Genomic DNA, 14,811 nt, shown 5'->3' on the forward strand with positions numbered 1-14,811 from the left:
ATGAAGAAATGGGAGGCCCAATGCCTCTGTTTAGATCATAGAACCTCCAATATACATTGAAAGGAAACGAATCCAGTGGGAAAAGGGTAACACACCTCTTCTTGTATTGCTACAAAATAACTCCAATAACAAAGAAATCCCTATCTGTGGCTGAAGGGACCACAGATGGAGGAAGCTGTTAGTAAAGCACACTGTTAGTTGCCAAGGCTAAACATGCAGCACATCAACGCTCCCCCCAAAGCAGGCAGAGGCATATGCCAACCACCACCTTACCCTACTGATCTGCAGCTTCTCAGCTCCCGGCTTGAAGAGGTTCCATCGACGTCCCCCGTTCCTGCAGTTCCCGCGCACCTTCAGGGTCTTTGAAGCCTGTTCGTTCTCAGCTGCCAGGATAAAATCCACAGGAAAGGGAAAAAAAAAGGGAATGACAAAAGAGAAATGCTGTGCTTCAGCTCAGGCTGGGGGTGGAGGCTGCTCTTTTCAATGAAAGAAACAAAATTGTTTGCAAGAGACTCATTCAACTTCTTCTTTAGAAAACGAGAGCAGGGAGTGTATTTAGGTGCTTTATTCAGTGCTCTTGGGATCCATGAAGAAAAGTGCAGCTTGGATACTACAAAACCACAGCACAAACTGAGAGCCACGTTCAGAGGTGGTCACACAAGCTGGGTGGGAGGTCAGGGTGCTCTCCCATGAGCACCAGGCAGCACAAGAGCCTCATCCACATGCACTACTACTGAAAGCGCAATGGCTGCTTGGGACATAACTGTGCACAGCACCTCCGCAGTTTGGACCTGCAGAAACCTCAGCTCTACACTGTGTTCTCTGTGATACAATGCCTTGAGAAAGACACAGCTCCTGGAATTCATGCAGGAAATAAAAATGGAAAAGTCCCTAAGAGTTGTTTTTCAAAGAAACTGGGTTACTTCTCACCCCAGCATTTCAGGCCAGCCCCTCACAGATGCAAATCTGATCTAGCCTTAAGCAAGCTGTACCACTGACACCAACCTCAGCCTGTCCTCACAGATGGTACATACCCAGGTACAAACCAGCTCGTGCAGGAGAGACAAGTAGTGGAGGGGGGCTGGCAACTCACCTTTCAAAACCGAGTTCTACTTTTCTAACCAACCCAAATTTTCAGCTCCACATTCTCTCCCTCCCTTTTGGGGTGAAGATGCCATTCTGTGGGAGACCAGGATTTTTCCCCTACCACAGTTAGCAAGGGTAGATTTTAATCCCTTCTCCATCAGATTCCTCATGTTCTCTAGCTTGGAATGACAGCCGCTGGGAGGAAGGAAACAGAGCTGAGCCCTGCTCGTGCCCTCAGCAGGTACCTGTGGTCCAGGAAACACACTTAGATGTGCTTGTGTATGCATGCACACACACACGCGCGGGTGTTCCCATCCCCTGGAAACTTGTCAACCCCTTCATGGGGAAAGGCATCTACAGAAAACAGCCAAATTCTGGAATTCTTCCCTGAAAGATGGATAATGCTCATTTTCTTTTCCCTGCTGTACCTCTAACCCAGGCAGAGGTTTCAGACTGGGTCAGACCTGAGGGGTTTGAAACCAGATAACAAAAGGTAAATGGTGCCAGACTTTGGGAAAAGGGGGATCCACACCCCTGCTCCTGAGGTTCAGGTCACCTTTACCTTCCAGGGGCAGCACACACACACACACACACACACACACACACTACACACTCCCTACCTCCAAATCAAAGAGGTGGGTACCTGCTCTGCCCAGGACAGCAGCACAGCATGGAGCAGGGCTGGTACCCCGCTGTAGCCCTGCCATGGCTGGGTGGCAGAAATCCTGGTTTTCTTCCAGGATTGCTGGGAGAGAGATTGCAATGAGACTCGTTTCTTCACTGTGATGCTGATGCAGGCAGCCTGATGGTATTTTTAGCAACAGCATTTCACTTTCTACACTCGCAGAAAATCAAACTGCAGCTTGAGAGCCGATTATAGCAAGAGGCTGCTTCCAGACTCCAGAGGCAACGTGCCCATGTAGTAGCACTCAGGAACAAACACAGTGATGCTCACACCAAGAGATGCCTGCATTACTACCTGTGTGCTAGAAACACCTGCACCCCAACACAGGAGCCATCAACTGAAGAGGTAGCCACTTTGCCTTTTCCCCCCTCTTCTTATCCCTGATGTGCTGCCACCATCCATTCTTTGTGCAGATTGCCAGCATGCTCCGGAGCAATGCCAGCACACTCCAGCAGCACTCCCACACTTGAATTCTTGGTGTTCACAGTATCCCTTCAGGAAGTAATTTCCTTACTCTAGTTATCAATCCCTTCAGTTAGAGGTTCAAAAAATGATGTCATCTATTCAACCATCAGCATATTCACCTGCCAACACAAGACCCTTCCAGCAAATACCTTCAGTAGTGCTTTGTCTAGTGTCAGTTTAAGCAGGACAAGTGCAGAGGATAGCTCATGGTAGTCTTTGGCTCATGAGATCCCTTCTTAAACAGGAAGAGTACCCAAGCAGAGGAGAAAAACCCCTCACTTCTTGCTGTGTCTCCAAACAAACATCAGATTTTAGTTGAGATCTCTGTATCCATCACCTCTTGTCCCCTCCAACTGGCATGTACTCACAACAGAGGCTGGGAAAGGGGGAGAAAGCCAGGAAGAAACTATCAAATGAAAACTCACACAAGTTGCAGCACAGCTTTTATACCTGATGTCCCTGTTTGTCTTCTCGTAACCAAATTACAGGAATTGTGTTAAGAGACATAGAGAGAAAATAGCTTTATGTCATCAAACTCTGAATACAAACACATCTTATTAGCTAGTAAGAAGCTCCTCAGCATGTGGCTATCAGAGCTCCCTCACCTGGCTCCAGGATTGTTAGCATGCACAGATACAAGCTGCATTTTCGACTTCCCAACCCCTACTGCCTTCAGCTTGCTCTGGGTGAGGCCAAACACACAAACTTGGGAGCAAAGCACACTAAGCTACTCACCACGTCTTTTGAGCAAGTGCTGCATGCGTTCTCCTAGCTGGTCCAGCCCCATCGGCGTGCTCTGGGACAGGGGCTCAGAGCGGCATCTCTCCACGAGGACTTTGAAGGGTGGTGTTTGTGGGGATGGTTGAGAAGGATGAGATATAGGCTGGCAAGAAAAGGGTCAGAGAATTACCAATATGTGTCAAACCTCAGACAAAGCAATCACAGTACATACAATTTCCAAGACAGTGCAACACGCCTTAGACCTCCTCACTGCAACCTGCACCCACTACTTGTTTTTGTAGGAAAGCTCTGGTGATGGAATACCCTGACTCCCACTGCATGAGGCTCATACCTTGAACACAGCACAGTGAGGGTGGACACCAGAAGTCTGCTTCAATGGGCACTCCTGAACTGGAGACCCACCCTTCAAATCTTTCGCTAGGTTACAGCTATCAGTCACCACTGGTCTCCATGCAGAGCCATGCTCAAGATACTTTCGAGTAAACAGTGGAAAATGGAAGAAGACTCTTCAAAAAGATCTCCAGCACTTGAAAGACATAGTCACAGAGTAGTAAGTTTGCAGTAGTGAGGTTCAAAACAGCCTGTTTATGTGTGTGCTCATGCAGCAGTGTAATAATAGCATCTGACGCTACTATTGTAAAAATAAAAGTTACAAGTTCTTAGAATAAAGCTGGGATACCCATGCAGAACAATTCCTGCAAAACAGCCTTCCTGGTAATAAGATCCATGTACAAGTGAATTAAATTAGTAACAGGATGTGATTTTTCTCATTCCCAAAACCCTTAACAAAACACTCCCTTCCAGGTATTACCAGAGGTCATACAAGGCTTTTTAACAAATCCATAAAAAGAAGCCTACAGATGGTCTGTGGAGAGGGCAGGAGGTGAATAAATGTAACAGCATTGCTTGTTGCTGTGCTGCTGGAGTCACTGGGAGGGTACAGAGAAAGGCCTCTTCACCTGCAGATGGAGTGGAATCACTTTGCTGGAACACATAACTGCAAAAGAAGATACCAGACCCACCGATGCCCTTCAAAAGCCAAGACTTACATCACTTACCTGCTAACAAAGGTCTAATACACATGCACTGAGCCCCCTGCAACCCAGTATCTGTAATATCAAGCCTCCCTACAAGCACAACTGCTTTCCTCTCGAGGTATTTCCTATCCACCCTACATCACCCCCTGGTGGCTCCTGGTGCGACTGGGGAGATATACCCAGCTGCTGTTTGGTAACATTAATCCAAAGCAGGAATTAGCATTTATACCTAACTGGAGAACAACAATGGAGTTCCCCTCACTTTTGGGTGATTCCAACTCTTATCATTCTATTTCAGGAGGGGAAGATCCTGAAAGACACAACTTGTACAGCAATATTTTGCAAAATGGGATTTTCTTTACAAAAAAGAATCACAACCCAAACTCCTACTTTTTAGTGTATTCGCTGTGACATGTGTCACTGTGGAAGTCTTGTGTGTAATCTTAGAGTCAAGAAATCAGCAGAAAAATCAGTTTACAAAGGTCAAGAGCAGAAAACAGGAGGTGCTCCTCACTGGGAGGCTTCTAGCCTCAGTTAGAGTTGTCATACATCCATGGCCCTGGTAATAGCTGGGTGCCTCCTATGGGTCAGTGGGTCCATCCTCAGACTCCAGCAGCCCCAGCTGATGTGCCATTACCTTTATGTACAGATGGAAGACAAAGCAGACAGGCTGTAATTACCCCAAACAGCACAGGGGAAGTCTAGATGAAATAAAGCTTCATCTCCCATTCCCTGCTCCCAGCACCAGCTCTGTGCCCAGTGAGGCTTCTTTTGACCAGGTAAAAGCCAAACAAAACTTTCCACCCGAAGTTCTGGACACACAGTCCCTTCAGCATGCAGGCCAGCAGCATACCATTACACTAATGGCACCAAGGATGGCAAGAGGTGGCCTGTTGTAACTTCAAGGCTGGGAACTAGATGAAGGCAAGACCCAACAAGTATTTGAGGAAAACACGTGAAAATGTGAATTATCCATGTGTTCTGTGGCTGGTTTTATATATATACACACACACACACACACACACACACACACACACACACACGTAAAGCCTATCAGCTTTGCAAACTCAACCTGCCTTTCTACGACAATGCTAAAAACGTATTTCCCAAAAAAAACCCTACCCCACTAAGGATAGCAGTAAATATAGGCTTTAATTCAAGATTTTGCTAGCACCTCATGGTTATTACAAATATAAAAACCTGAACAGCTTGGAGACAGGCTGTAGAAGCTTTGTCTCCTCTAAAAATAAGATGATTGTCAGACATAACCATATTAAAGGCCATAAATACACAGAATCTTCTTTCTGTGACTAAATCGTACCTCACTACAAACAGGAGTATAGTGCTCTTTGACAACAGTAGGATTTAGAAAGTAAAGTACTATTTCTTAATTTGGAAGACCTATGAAGACTTTTGGAAGCACAACCAACAGCAGCATGCTGAGACCCAACCCAGTTTACTGCTAATAACCCGGAGATGAAGAGAGCTCAGAAGATCAGCTCTCAGCAATACCCATTTCCTGGTTAGTGTTATTCAACAGAGCAGGAAGGGAAAACACAAATCAACTCAGCAGCCCCATTTCTGCAGCTGCACCTAAAATGTTCTGTAGCAGAGAGACAATAAACCAATCTCAAGTTAAAGGTCACTGTGAGAACTTGTTGCACATCACGTGCAACTTCTGATCAAACACAGAAAAGAATGTTGCTGCATCTTCCTCCTGCGCAAAGGCACTTGCAGCTGCAGCGGTAAAACTCCCAACCTGTGGGAGGATCTGATCTCTGCCCCAGCTATCAGATGGCAAATCTGCAAACGCATCCTCTGGCATGTGCACGCTCAGGCAAATGAGTAATCCTGTGCTTCCAGTCGAACCCACCACAAAGGGAGAGTCTCATTTTCCCACACAGAGCAGCACAGCGTGCAGCTATTGTACAGAATCCCAAATCCCAGTAATGGGGTGGAAGCACCAGACCTGTACCCGCAACATGGGCTGCTCACAGCATCACCACACTCCACAACAAGGAGTTACAGCCTTTATGGCACCCACACAGGTTGGCTCTGGTGTGGGACTCAGAGGAACAAACTCGACGGCTGCTCAGGAGAGACATCTGCAACCATCTGCAGTGGTGCAGAGAAGTGACATTAATCAGACAGCCTCTCATAGGGCTCTGAAACCACACTGGCTGGGAGCACTGAGCATCCCGGTGGGCCTGGCACCTCATCCTATGGGACAGACCCCTTTCACAGGTTGACAAGCCTGGAGAAATCTCATTTTCACACTTCTGGCAATGGTAATTCCTCCAGGAAATGACAGCACAAACCCAACTGGTGTCTGTGTGCAGCCACAATAGCCAGAAGCAAGCTGCAGCCTGTAAATCTTCCAGAGATAAAATTCAAAATCTTATGGAAAAACTGTCCTGGTTTCAGCTGGGATAGAGTTATAAAATAACTTCTACTATTTATAAAATAAACTCTTATTTCACAAATAAGCCAGCAGAGGGCATAGAAAGACTGCATAGAAAGACTGCAGTCAAAACTCTGCTCCTTCACAGCAACACTGACACAACCAAAACGCCCCGCGGTGCCCAGCCCCTGCACGTGCCCCTGTGCAAGGAGGATCTCTGCCAGCAGTAACCCTGCACCCGGGTTCTGGGTCCTACAAGCTCGAAACTGATGCCTGAAATATGAACTCAGATGCTTATTTTGCAGCCTTTCCTCACGTCATTCCCAAAGGAGGTATCAAATCCCCACAAACCCTATCCAAGGACACATGGTGCAGTTTGAAACCCCGATGGAAAAGCCAGAACCACGAAGTAGCCTGTGTGGTATCAAAACTTCCTTCCACCCAAGCATCACCACAAGCTACTGGAAGTGGTCAAATACAACCTCTGGGGCCATGCCTTACTCTCTGCAGCAGCATTCTCCCTGTTGGGATGCTGTGGTGGTTTTTGAGGTGGGATAAGGATAATTCACTTCAGTGAGGACACTTGTTCTGGAAACTTTCACGGCTTACAACAGTCACAAATGTAGCAAAACCTCTCTGTCACCTCTCAGTTCATTCCTCATCTCTCTCAAAATAATGAGGGCACTTGCACTCCAGAGTTGCAGCACTGAATGGTGAAATCAGTAATTCATTTCCTATTGACAATCTATTTTGACCTTTACTTTCTGTCAATTCTTCAGAACATTTTAACTGCACTGTTTCACAAGTTCCCAAAACAAGGGAGAATTTGGGATGGGGTCTGAAAGCAACTTAGTGGGAGACAGTTTGACAAGTGGTTTTCTACCTTCCTACAACTGTTCTTAAATGCTGCTGCAATATTATATCCTTTAAAGCATTAAGACCAAATCCTATTCAGCTTTTACTTGCCTATAACATCAATCAGCTCCTGCCCAAAGACATTAACATTTAAGAAGGCAAGATTAGGAAAGAAAGAACCAGGCATCAATTGCAGAAGAATACAGCTAAACAGATTTGCTGATCTGCTAAAATGAGTGTGCAAGTCCTCTAAAGCAGCAGGGCCAGCCATTGTCCTAGGGAACAAGTGCCAGCAAAGAGCTGGATTTAGCCCTAAAACAATAAGAGGCTGGAGTTTACTGCTACTGTCACGCTCAGGCTGAAGTTATTCCTCTTCCATGTTTATTTTTGGTAAAATATTTCCAAGTGCCACTCCCTGATGACAGATAGGCAGGAAAATCCCTTGGGTATTCCAGGACATTTGTTACTGGAGCTGCCGACGGACTCTCCAGGTCTGGTCCTATCCAAGACCATCCCTCCTTTAGCATTTCTCTTGGCTGCTCTGGGTTTGATGCTGCCACCAGATCACTGCCTATTTCTCAATCCCTAGTCTGTTTCTGGGATGCAGGAGGTGTTTACAAGCTGTACACTTTCTCTTTCATCCCATTGCTCCTGCCTGGAGAGGAAGCCTCAGCAGTCTGGAGGCTGTGTGCTCCAGCCACACTCAACGGGAACTCGAGGGAGGTTTCCTGTCCAGTTATCTCAAGCACCATATTTAAGTTTCTTGGTCATGTTTGTAAGCTGCAACAGCTGAGCTGGGACTTACCCTATCTCCTGTCACACAGCTGACCTGGGAAATGGCTCACATTTTGCCCCAAGAGCTCTGCCATCAGGCATGCAACCATTGCCCTCAGCTACCAGAGATGTGGCTGCTCTGGGAAAAGAGTGCCAATATTTTCCTCTGCTCTCCTTAATCCTTTTGTGCCTCTGTTATCTTGCTCCTGCCCAGAACGCTTTCAGCTTGCTCCCTGTGAAGGGATATCAAACCACAGCCCTCTCATTCAAGCTCCTCCTAAACATTTCTTCAGGAGACCACAAAAAGTGACTAACCACTGTCCACCCCACTCCGTTAAGTGCCTGGAATTACACTGCAAGCTGTCTTTATCCGTTTGCATTACACAAAGTGAAGCAGAAAAACAAATCCAGGAATAACTAACAATGGTTCTGCCTATTTTAGCTGGAGTCACAAGTTCAGATTTTTTTTCCCAGCATTTCTAATCTGCTGCCAATTTTCAATCACTTCCCCTCTTGGCTCCGAAGTTACAGTGATCCCTTTTCCAACAGGGAGCAATGTCATCACCTCTGTAACATCTCTGGTCTCTCTAAGCCCAAAAGGAAAGGAGAAAGTTTCTTCACAAACTGATCCGATTTCCTTACCTGGCACCTTAAAAACAAATGAAAAATAAAATAAATCATAATTTTATCCTCAGCTAATCAGCAGGGACCCAACAGAAACCATCTGGGCTCCACACCGGGTCCTACCATGGTTTGTGGACAAACCTCATCGATTCCACAACTGGCAGGGAGCAACATGAGCCTGGAGCAGCTGGCAGCACTCAAGGCTGGGTTGGACGGGGCTGCAGCAACCTGGTCTATTTGAAGGTGTCCCTGCCCATGGCAGGGGACTGGGTGATCATTAAAGTCCCTTCCAACCCAAACCAGTCTGTGATTCCATGATGATTCTATGAGACTGCTACTGCTCAGGGATTTCTGCTCCACGCACAGAGATACATGTATAGGTGCTACAGCGATGGGATGAGAGTTAATGGGGGAGTCTATCAGCTTTGGGAGGGCTTTTCTAGATGTGTTCTAGATGTTGTGCTGTAACCAGCATCACCCAATAACAATCAACAACCATCACCCCTACTGTTTTTTTTCAGTTAAGAGAACACAAGGTCCAAAGTGCAATTGGTGAATGCCAGTTTCCCATAGCACACTTCAAACCTCTAGATGTTTCAACAGCACTCATCTCACAAGTTTCTACTTCAAATTAACTAAATGCAGAAAGGGCAAAGGTTAAAGGTAGTACCTAGAAATACATAAACTTCTACTACAGCCCTCTTCTAGGGGCACCGATACAAGCAAATGTCTAAAGGGTTGTAGGAGGCACAGCTCTGGAGGTTCACACTAATAGCTCAGGGATATGCCACTTATCTGACTCCTCTTGGACTGACCCAAAAGCTGTGTCTCCTGCCATGATTCACATGACCATCTACTTCACTGAAAATCCCAGTGAGTGATATACAAAAATGCTTTCAAGTGCAGATCATCTCCACACAGTACCACAGTATGGTCTTATTGAAACATCATAGTAAAAGTTACTCATACCTTTCCATTCTTGAGGCGCCCAGAGGAGACAATCCTGGAGACATGCACTTGGAAGGGCTGGCACTCATCAGTGCAGTCTGTGAGCTCCACAGAGCTCTGCTCTGCAAACGAAGCAGCTCCACGCTTCCGCAGGCGGTAGCCGCTCTGCCCTGGAACTGGACCTGGAACTGTGGAACACTTCAAGAAAGTCACTACAGAGAAGTTCACGTCAGTAACTGCAGAACAGCCCAGGCCCACAGCATCCAGGTCATCCACAGGAAAAGCCTGAGAACATGGCAGGTCCCTGACCACAGCCTGTATCTTCTCTGGAGTACTGCCTGAGTCCTGGACCTCTGTAGTCAGCTTTGGCTGTGGAAGGTGGATTGGAGCCTCAGTCACTGCAGAGAAGTCACCATCTGCAGCTGAAGAACAGTCCGAGTCCACAGTATCCAGATTATTCACAGGAAGATCTCGAGAACATGGCAGTTCCTTGCCCACAGCCTGTGTCTCCTCTGGAGTACTGCCTGAGTCCTGAACCCCCAGCTCACTTCTAGACAAGTCTTGCAAAGGCAGCTCAGGATTTCTCAAGTCCTGTATATCCAGTTCTGGCTCTGAAAGCTGCTGAGCCACTGCTGGAGACAGATCCATGTCTTTAGCAACCACTGGAACACCAGCCACATCCTCAGCGTCAAGTTCAGTCAGGGCTGGCTGGGGAACATGGATCAGAGCCTCGGTCACTGAAGAAATGTCAGCAGCAGCAGCTGGAGAACAGTCCAGGTTCGCAGCATCCAGATTATTCACAGGAAGACCTTGAGACTGTGGCAGGTCCCTGCCCATGGCCTGTGTCTTCTCCAGAGTACTTCCAGTGTCTTGAATCCCCAGCTCACCTCTAGACAAGTCTTGCAAAGGCAGCTTAGGATTTTTCAAGTCCTGTATATGCAGTTCTGGCTTTGAAAGCTCCTCAGCCACTGCTGCAGATGGATCCATGTCTTTAGCAACCACTGGAGCACCAGCCACATCCTCAGCATCAAGTTCAGTCAGGGCTGGCTGTGGAACGTGGATCAGGGCCCCAGTTACAGAGGAAACATCACAGTCAGGAGGTGAACAGCCCAGGTCCACAGCATCCAGATTATTTACAGGAAGACCTTCAGAAAGTGGCATATCCCTGCCCATGACCTGTGTCTTCTCTGAAGTACTGCCTGAGTCCTGACCATCTTTAGTCAAAGTCATCTGTGGAAAGCCCATCAGATCCTCAGAGGGGTCTTTAGTATTTAGGTCAATGAAAGAGCTGTCTGCAAGCTCTGGCAGGTGGGAGATGGATGGTTCTGGCCCAAAGGGACAAAGTGATGTTTCATTAAATCTGTAATTCTCACTGCCCAGGGCAGAGGATCCAATGTCTTTCAACACTTCTGTGGTTTTGCAATGCTGCGCTGGCTCCTTCCCCGCTAAACTCTCAAAGCTCAGATTATCCCACGTGCCTGAATCTGGGGACTGCAGACATGCTCCCACCGTGCAGAAGGCCCTTGCACTCTCATTCTCAATAACCAAGACCTCTTTGTGGGGGGCAACATCCTGCCTCCAGCCTCGGAAACTCCGCTGAGGCCTTTTTTCATCAGGTGAAAATGCCCTTGAGGAGCCTCGCAGCCTCCGAGCTGCCTCAGCCATGCTGGTTAAGAACCTCACAACACCACCAAAGTGAGTGGCTTTGGTTGCACTGTTTGACTTTTTCCTCTGGCTGAGATTCTCCTCACATCTCGTATCAAAGTCACAATAAGATGTAGAATGATCAGTTATATTTTCTAAGTTCTGGAAACTGGTTTCAGCCCTTTGATCTGGAAGCTTTGAATTATCTTTGCTAGTTAATGAAATTCTTTTCAGATAGCTCCAGACATCTGAGCTTCCTCCTCTTCTGCCCTCCTGGGGGAGCACAGTACCCCTCTTTTGATTGTCCCCTTCTATAATTGCAGGACTCTGAAAGTTTTCACAATTCAAAGACTCACTCTTTCTAGCTGGTATTCTATGGCAGTTACTATCATTATCTTCACTGTGTAACCTGACATTAATATCCCTGAGACATTTACTTTCGTTGCCATCAATTTCAGGAACGCTGATATTCAGCTCTATGTCTTCAAAAGAAGAGTCCAGATCATCAATGTACCCCGCATAGGAGTGGCGGGAAGGCCTCCGACTGTCACCCAGCTTCTTAACCCTGTAGACAGCTCTCTGCCCACTGGCGTGATGGTCCTCCTCAGGGTCACAAGCAGCCTGGACTCCAGATGCTCTCAAATCCACATTCTTAGACATCCTGGAGCTTCTTCCCTTTTTTGATGGCCTTACCCTGTCCATGAAGGATGGTTTCTTCAACTCTGAGACTTCAGAGGTAGCTCCCAGCAGGATCATGGACTGGGGTCTTTCTTTATTTGTAGAGAGTCCTTTCCTTCGTCTAACGAAATTCCAGATCCGGTTGCCCTTGGTTGTCTTCTTACACCTGGGTGCCTCCTCCTGTTCATTTGGGATGGTATCATTGGAGGTGCAGTGCTCAGCACCACAAACCTCCAAGGCGTCAGTACTCCCTTCCTCCATGTTTGCTTGGAAAACCCTGTTGGCATATCCATTTGGAGCTACCACAGGACCAGTATGCCGGCGGCCCTCTACAACTTCCATCGCCCTGCCTGACAAGTTGGTATCAGGGGTCACAGATGCATTGTCTTCAGATTGTTTTCTTCACAAGACTTAAGGAAAAAAGAACAAAAGAAATGCAATTAGGAACAGAAAGAGTTTTTTAGAAGACACATTTGTTAAAACCATCACAGGTCAAATCTTATCCCAGTGGCGGTTTTGCCATTGATTTTAATGAGGCTAAAATTTTGCTCCCAAACCACTTAAATTTTAAAACAACTTAAATCTGATTTAAATGACTGAAGATTTAGTGAGCACAAACTTCCTGCATTAATAACGTTACCACAAAGTACATGCAGGATACCATACATCACATCTTTTTGCAGATCACTAAGGCTCCGGATACATCAGATACACGACAGAGAGGAAAAGAAGAAATCACAGTACAGTGTCCGTATGCATGTCACTGTCATCTTCACCAGCCTCATCTGCCAGGAACTGGCACTGCCCTCCCAGAGAGTTCAGTCTCTTCAAGCAGGCATTCAAAGAAAAGTCAGGATGAGGCTCTTCCTGGAACCAGTGCAAACCCGAAATACTACAATATCAGAAAACTCATCAATAGCCAAGCCAGGTTTTTCCTACTATAGCTATGGCACCAACACATGAATCCCTCACTGGAACTGGACTGCTAAATGAAAGCTGCTTGTCCACCACTCAACACTACACAAAACACACGTTCTTCTCAAATGAGCTCCACCTTAAGTGAGCAGGATTAAAAGTACAAATACCCCATATCCAATAGCAACAGAAATCACCCCAAACCCTTTGTGGGAATACATTTGAACTCCAGCTCGTACAGATCCTAAAGCTTTCCTTCCACTGATGTACCTCATCCTGTCTCACTGCTTCAGCTTCATAAGGTGGTCCTGGGCTTGTCGTCTACCTTCACAACATGCAGAACTACATGCCAGGCACTAAACATGGTTAAATTCCCTATCCTACTTTCAGCAGGAAGACGGAAGCAAGAGTGGGAACAAGGAGGACCACAGCCCCAGAGAAGTGGGTTTGACAAAGGACAATCCCCCCATTTTACCCCAAGCCGAGGGAGGAGACAGGCAGTCACACTGCAGCACTCTGGCACAAAGGCATGATGCTCACTCCTGCTCTTGTCCCCTTCACTCTTACTGTTCTGTGAACAGTTGCCATATCTATAAAAAATACAAACAACAACAACAAAACCAAACAAAGCAAACCCAAACAAAACTATTAAACTCACTACTTCCACTACAACAGAGGCTGTGCAGCAGCTACTGCCGTGGATACTTCATGGACAAGGAAAGGCTCAGCCTTGCATTTGGGCAAATAAACCTCTGTTTCTACCTTGCAACCACATCTCCAACAAGCAATAACCCAGGAGACCTCCATGGATGGCAGAGGCATCAAGGAACCAAGTGAGGCTGAAAACTTTAACAGAAGCAACTACTGTCCTGCTTTTTTCAGAGCAACAATCATCTGGCTTTCACTAAGCCATGACACAGGGGTTGTGCCAAGCATTTTTGGCACCAGTGGTACTGAGGGTAGCAAAAATGAATGTCTGCTGCTGTGGTGGTTGACCATGGCCAGCTGCTGGATGCCCACCTCACTGCACCATCACTCCCCTCCCCAGACAGGACAAGGGGGAAAAGCAAGATGAAAAAGCTCATGGGTTGATATAAAGATATGGAGATCCCTCACCAATTACTGACACAGGCAAAACAGATTTGACTGGGGGAAAATTAATGTGATTCATTGCCCATTAAACTGATTTAGATAATGAGAAACAGAAATAAAACGAACTCAACACCTTACCCCCACCTACCCTCTCTTTTCCATGGCTCAACTTCCCTCCCTCACTGCTCATGGCTCTCCCTCCCCTGCAAGGGGAACTGGAAGATGGACCATCAGGACACAAGAGGTCCTCTCTGCTGCTCCTTGCTCCTCATGATTTTTTCATGCTCCTGTGTGTGCTCCACACACCATTCCTGTCAGGAGAACCTCATCCTGGGGGAGCTCCACACACTATTCCTGTCAGGAGAACCTCATCCTGTGGGAGCTCCACACACCATTCCTGTCAGGAGAACTGCTCCTGTGAGAGCTCCACACACCATTCCTGTCAGGAGAACTGCTCCTGGGGGAGCTCCACACACCATTCCTGTCAGGAGAACTGCTCCTGTGGGAGCTCCACACACCATTCCTGTCAGGAGAACTGCTCCTGTGGGAGCTCCACACACCATTCCTGTCAGGATAACCTCATCTTGTGAGAGCTCCACACACCATTCCTGTCAGGAGAACCTCATCCTGGGGGAGCTCCACACACCATTCCTGTCAGGAGAACCTCCTCATTCCTGTCAGGAGAACTGCTCCTGGGGGAGCTCCACACACCATTCCTGTCAGGAGAACCTCATCTTGTGAGAGCTCCACACACCATTCCTGTCAGGAGAACTGCTCCTGTGGGAGCTCCACACACCATTCCTGTCAGGAGAACCTCATCTTGTGAGAGCTCCACACACCATTCCTGTCAGAACTGCTCCTGTGGG

The 14,811-nt window shown here is 47.1% G+C and overlaps 2 protein-coding genes across 6 annotated transcripts in view; both read right to left on the bottom strand.

The window, feature by feature from the left end:
- Window positions 1-10,621, bottom strand: part of ARHGEF9 (Cdc42 guanine nucleotide exchange factor 9) — a 164,578-nt gene extending 153,957 nt beyond the window's left edge. The window contains exons 1-3 of one of the 5 annotated variants that reach the window (XR_008971164.1): window positions 9,638-10,618; window positions 2,972-3,119; window positions 274-383 (exon numbers count right to left, since the gene is read on the bottom strand). Coding sequence is in view for 4 of the 5 variants with exons in the window: in XM_057400902.1 (XP_057256885.1) it covers window positions 274-383; window positions 2,972-3,119; window positions 9,638-10,603 (1,224 nt within the window). In the remaining variant the exon portion in view is untranslated. Of the gene's footprint in view, window positions 1-273; window positions 384-2,971; window positions 3,120-9,637 lie in introns of all 5 variants that reach the window. The other 4 variants (XM_057400902.1, XM_057400884.1, XM_057400907.1 and 1 more) reach the window with 4 other exon arrangements.
- LOC130594805 (myotubularin-related protein 8) overlaps window positions 1-14,811 on the bottom strand; it is a 105,237-nt gene that overhangs the window by 9,083 nt on the left and 81,343 nt on the right. The gene's annotated exons all lie outside the window — the stretch shown is intronic.

The sequence above is a fragment of the Pezoporus wallicus genome, unplaced genomic scaffold, assembly GCF_028554395.1.
Source record: "Pezoporus wallicus isolate ANWC-B61680 ecotype Strahan unplaced genomic scaffold, APGP_CSIRO_Pwel_v1 contig_8803, whole genome shotgun sequence".
NCBI lineage: Eukaryota > Metazoa > Chordata > Aves > Psittaciformes > Psittacidae > Pezoporus > Pezoporus wallicus.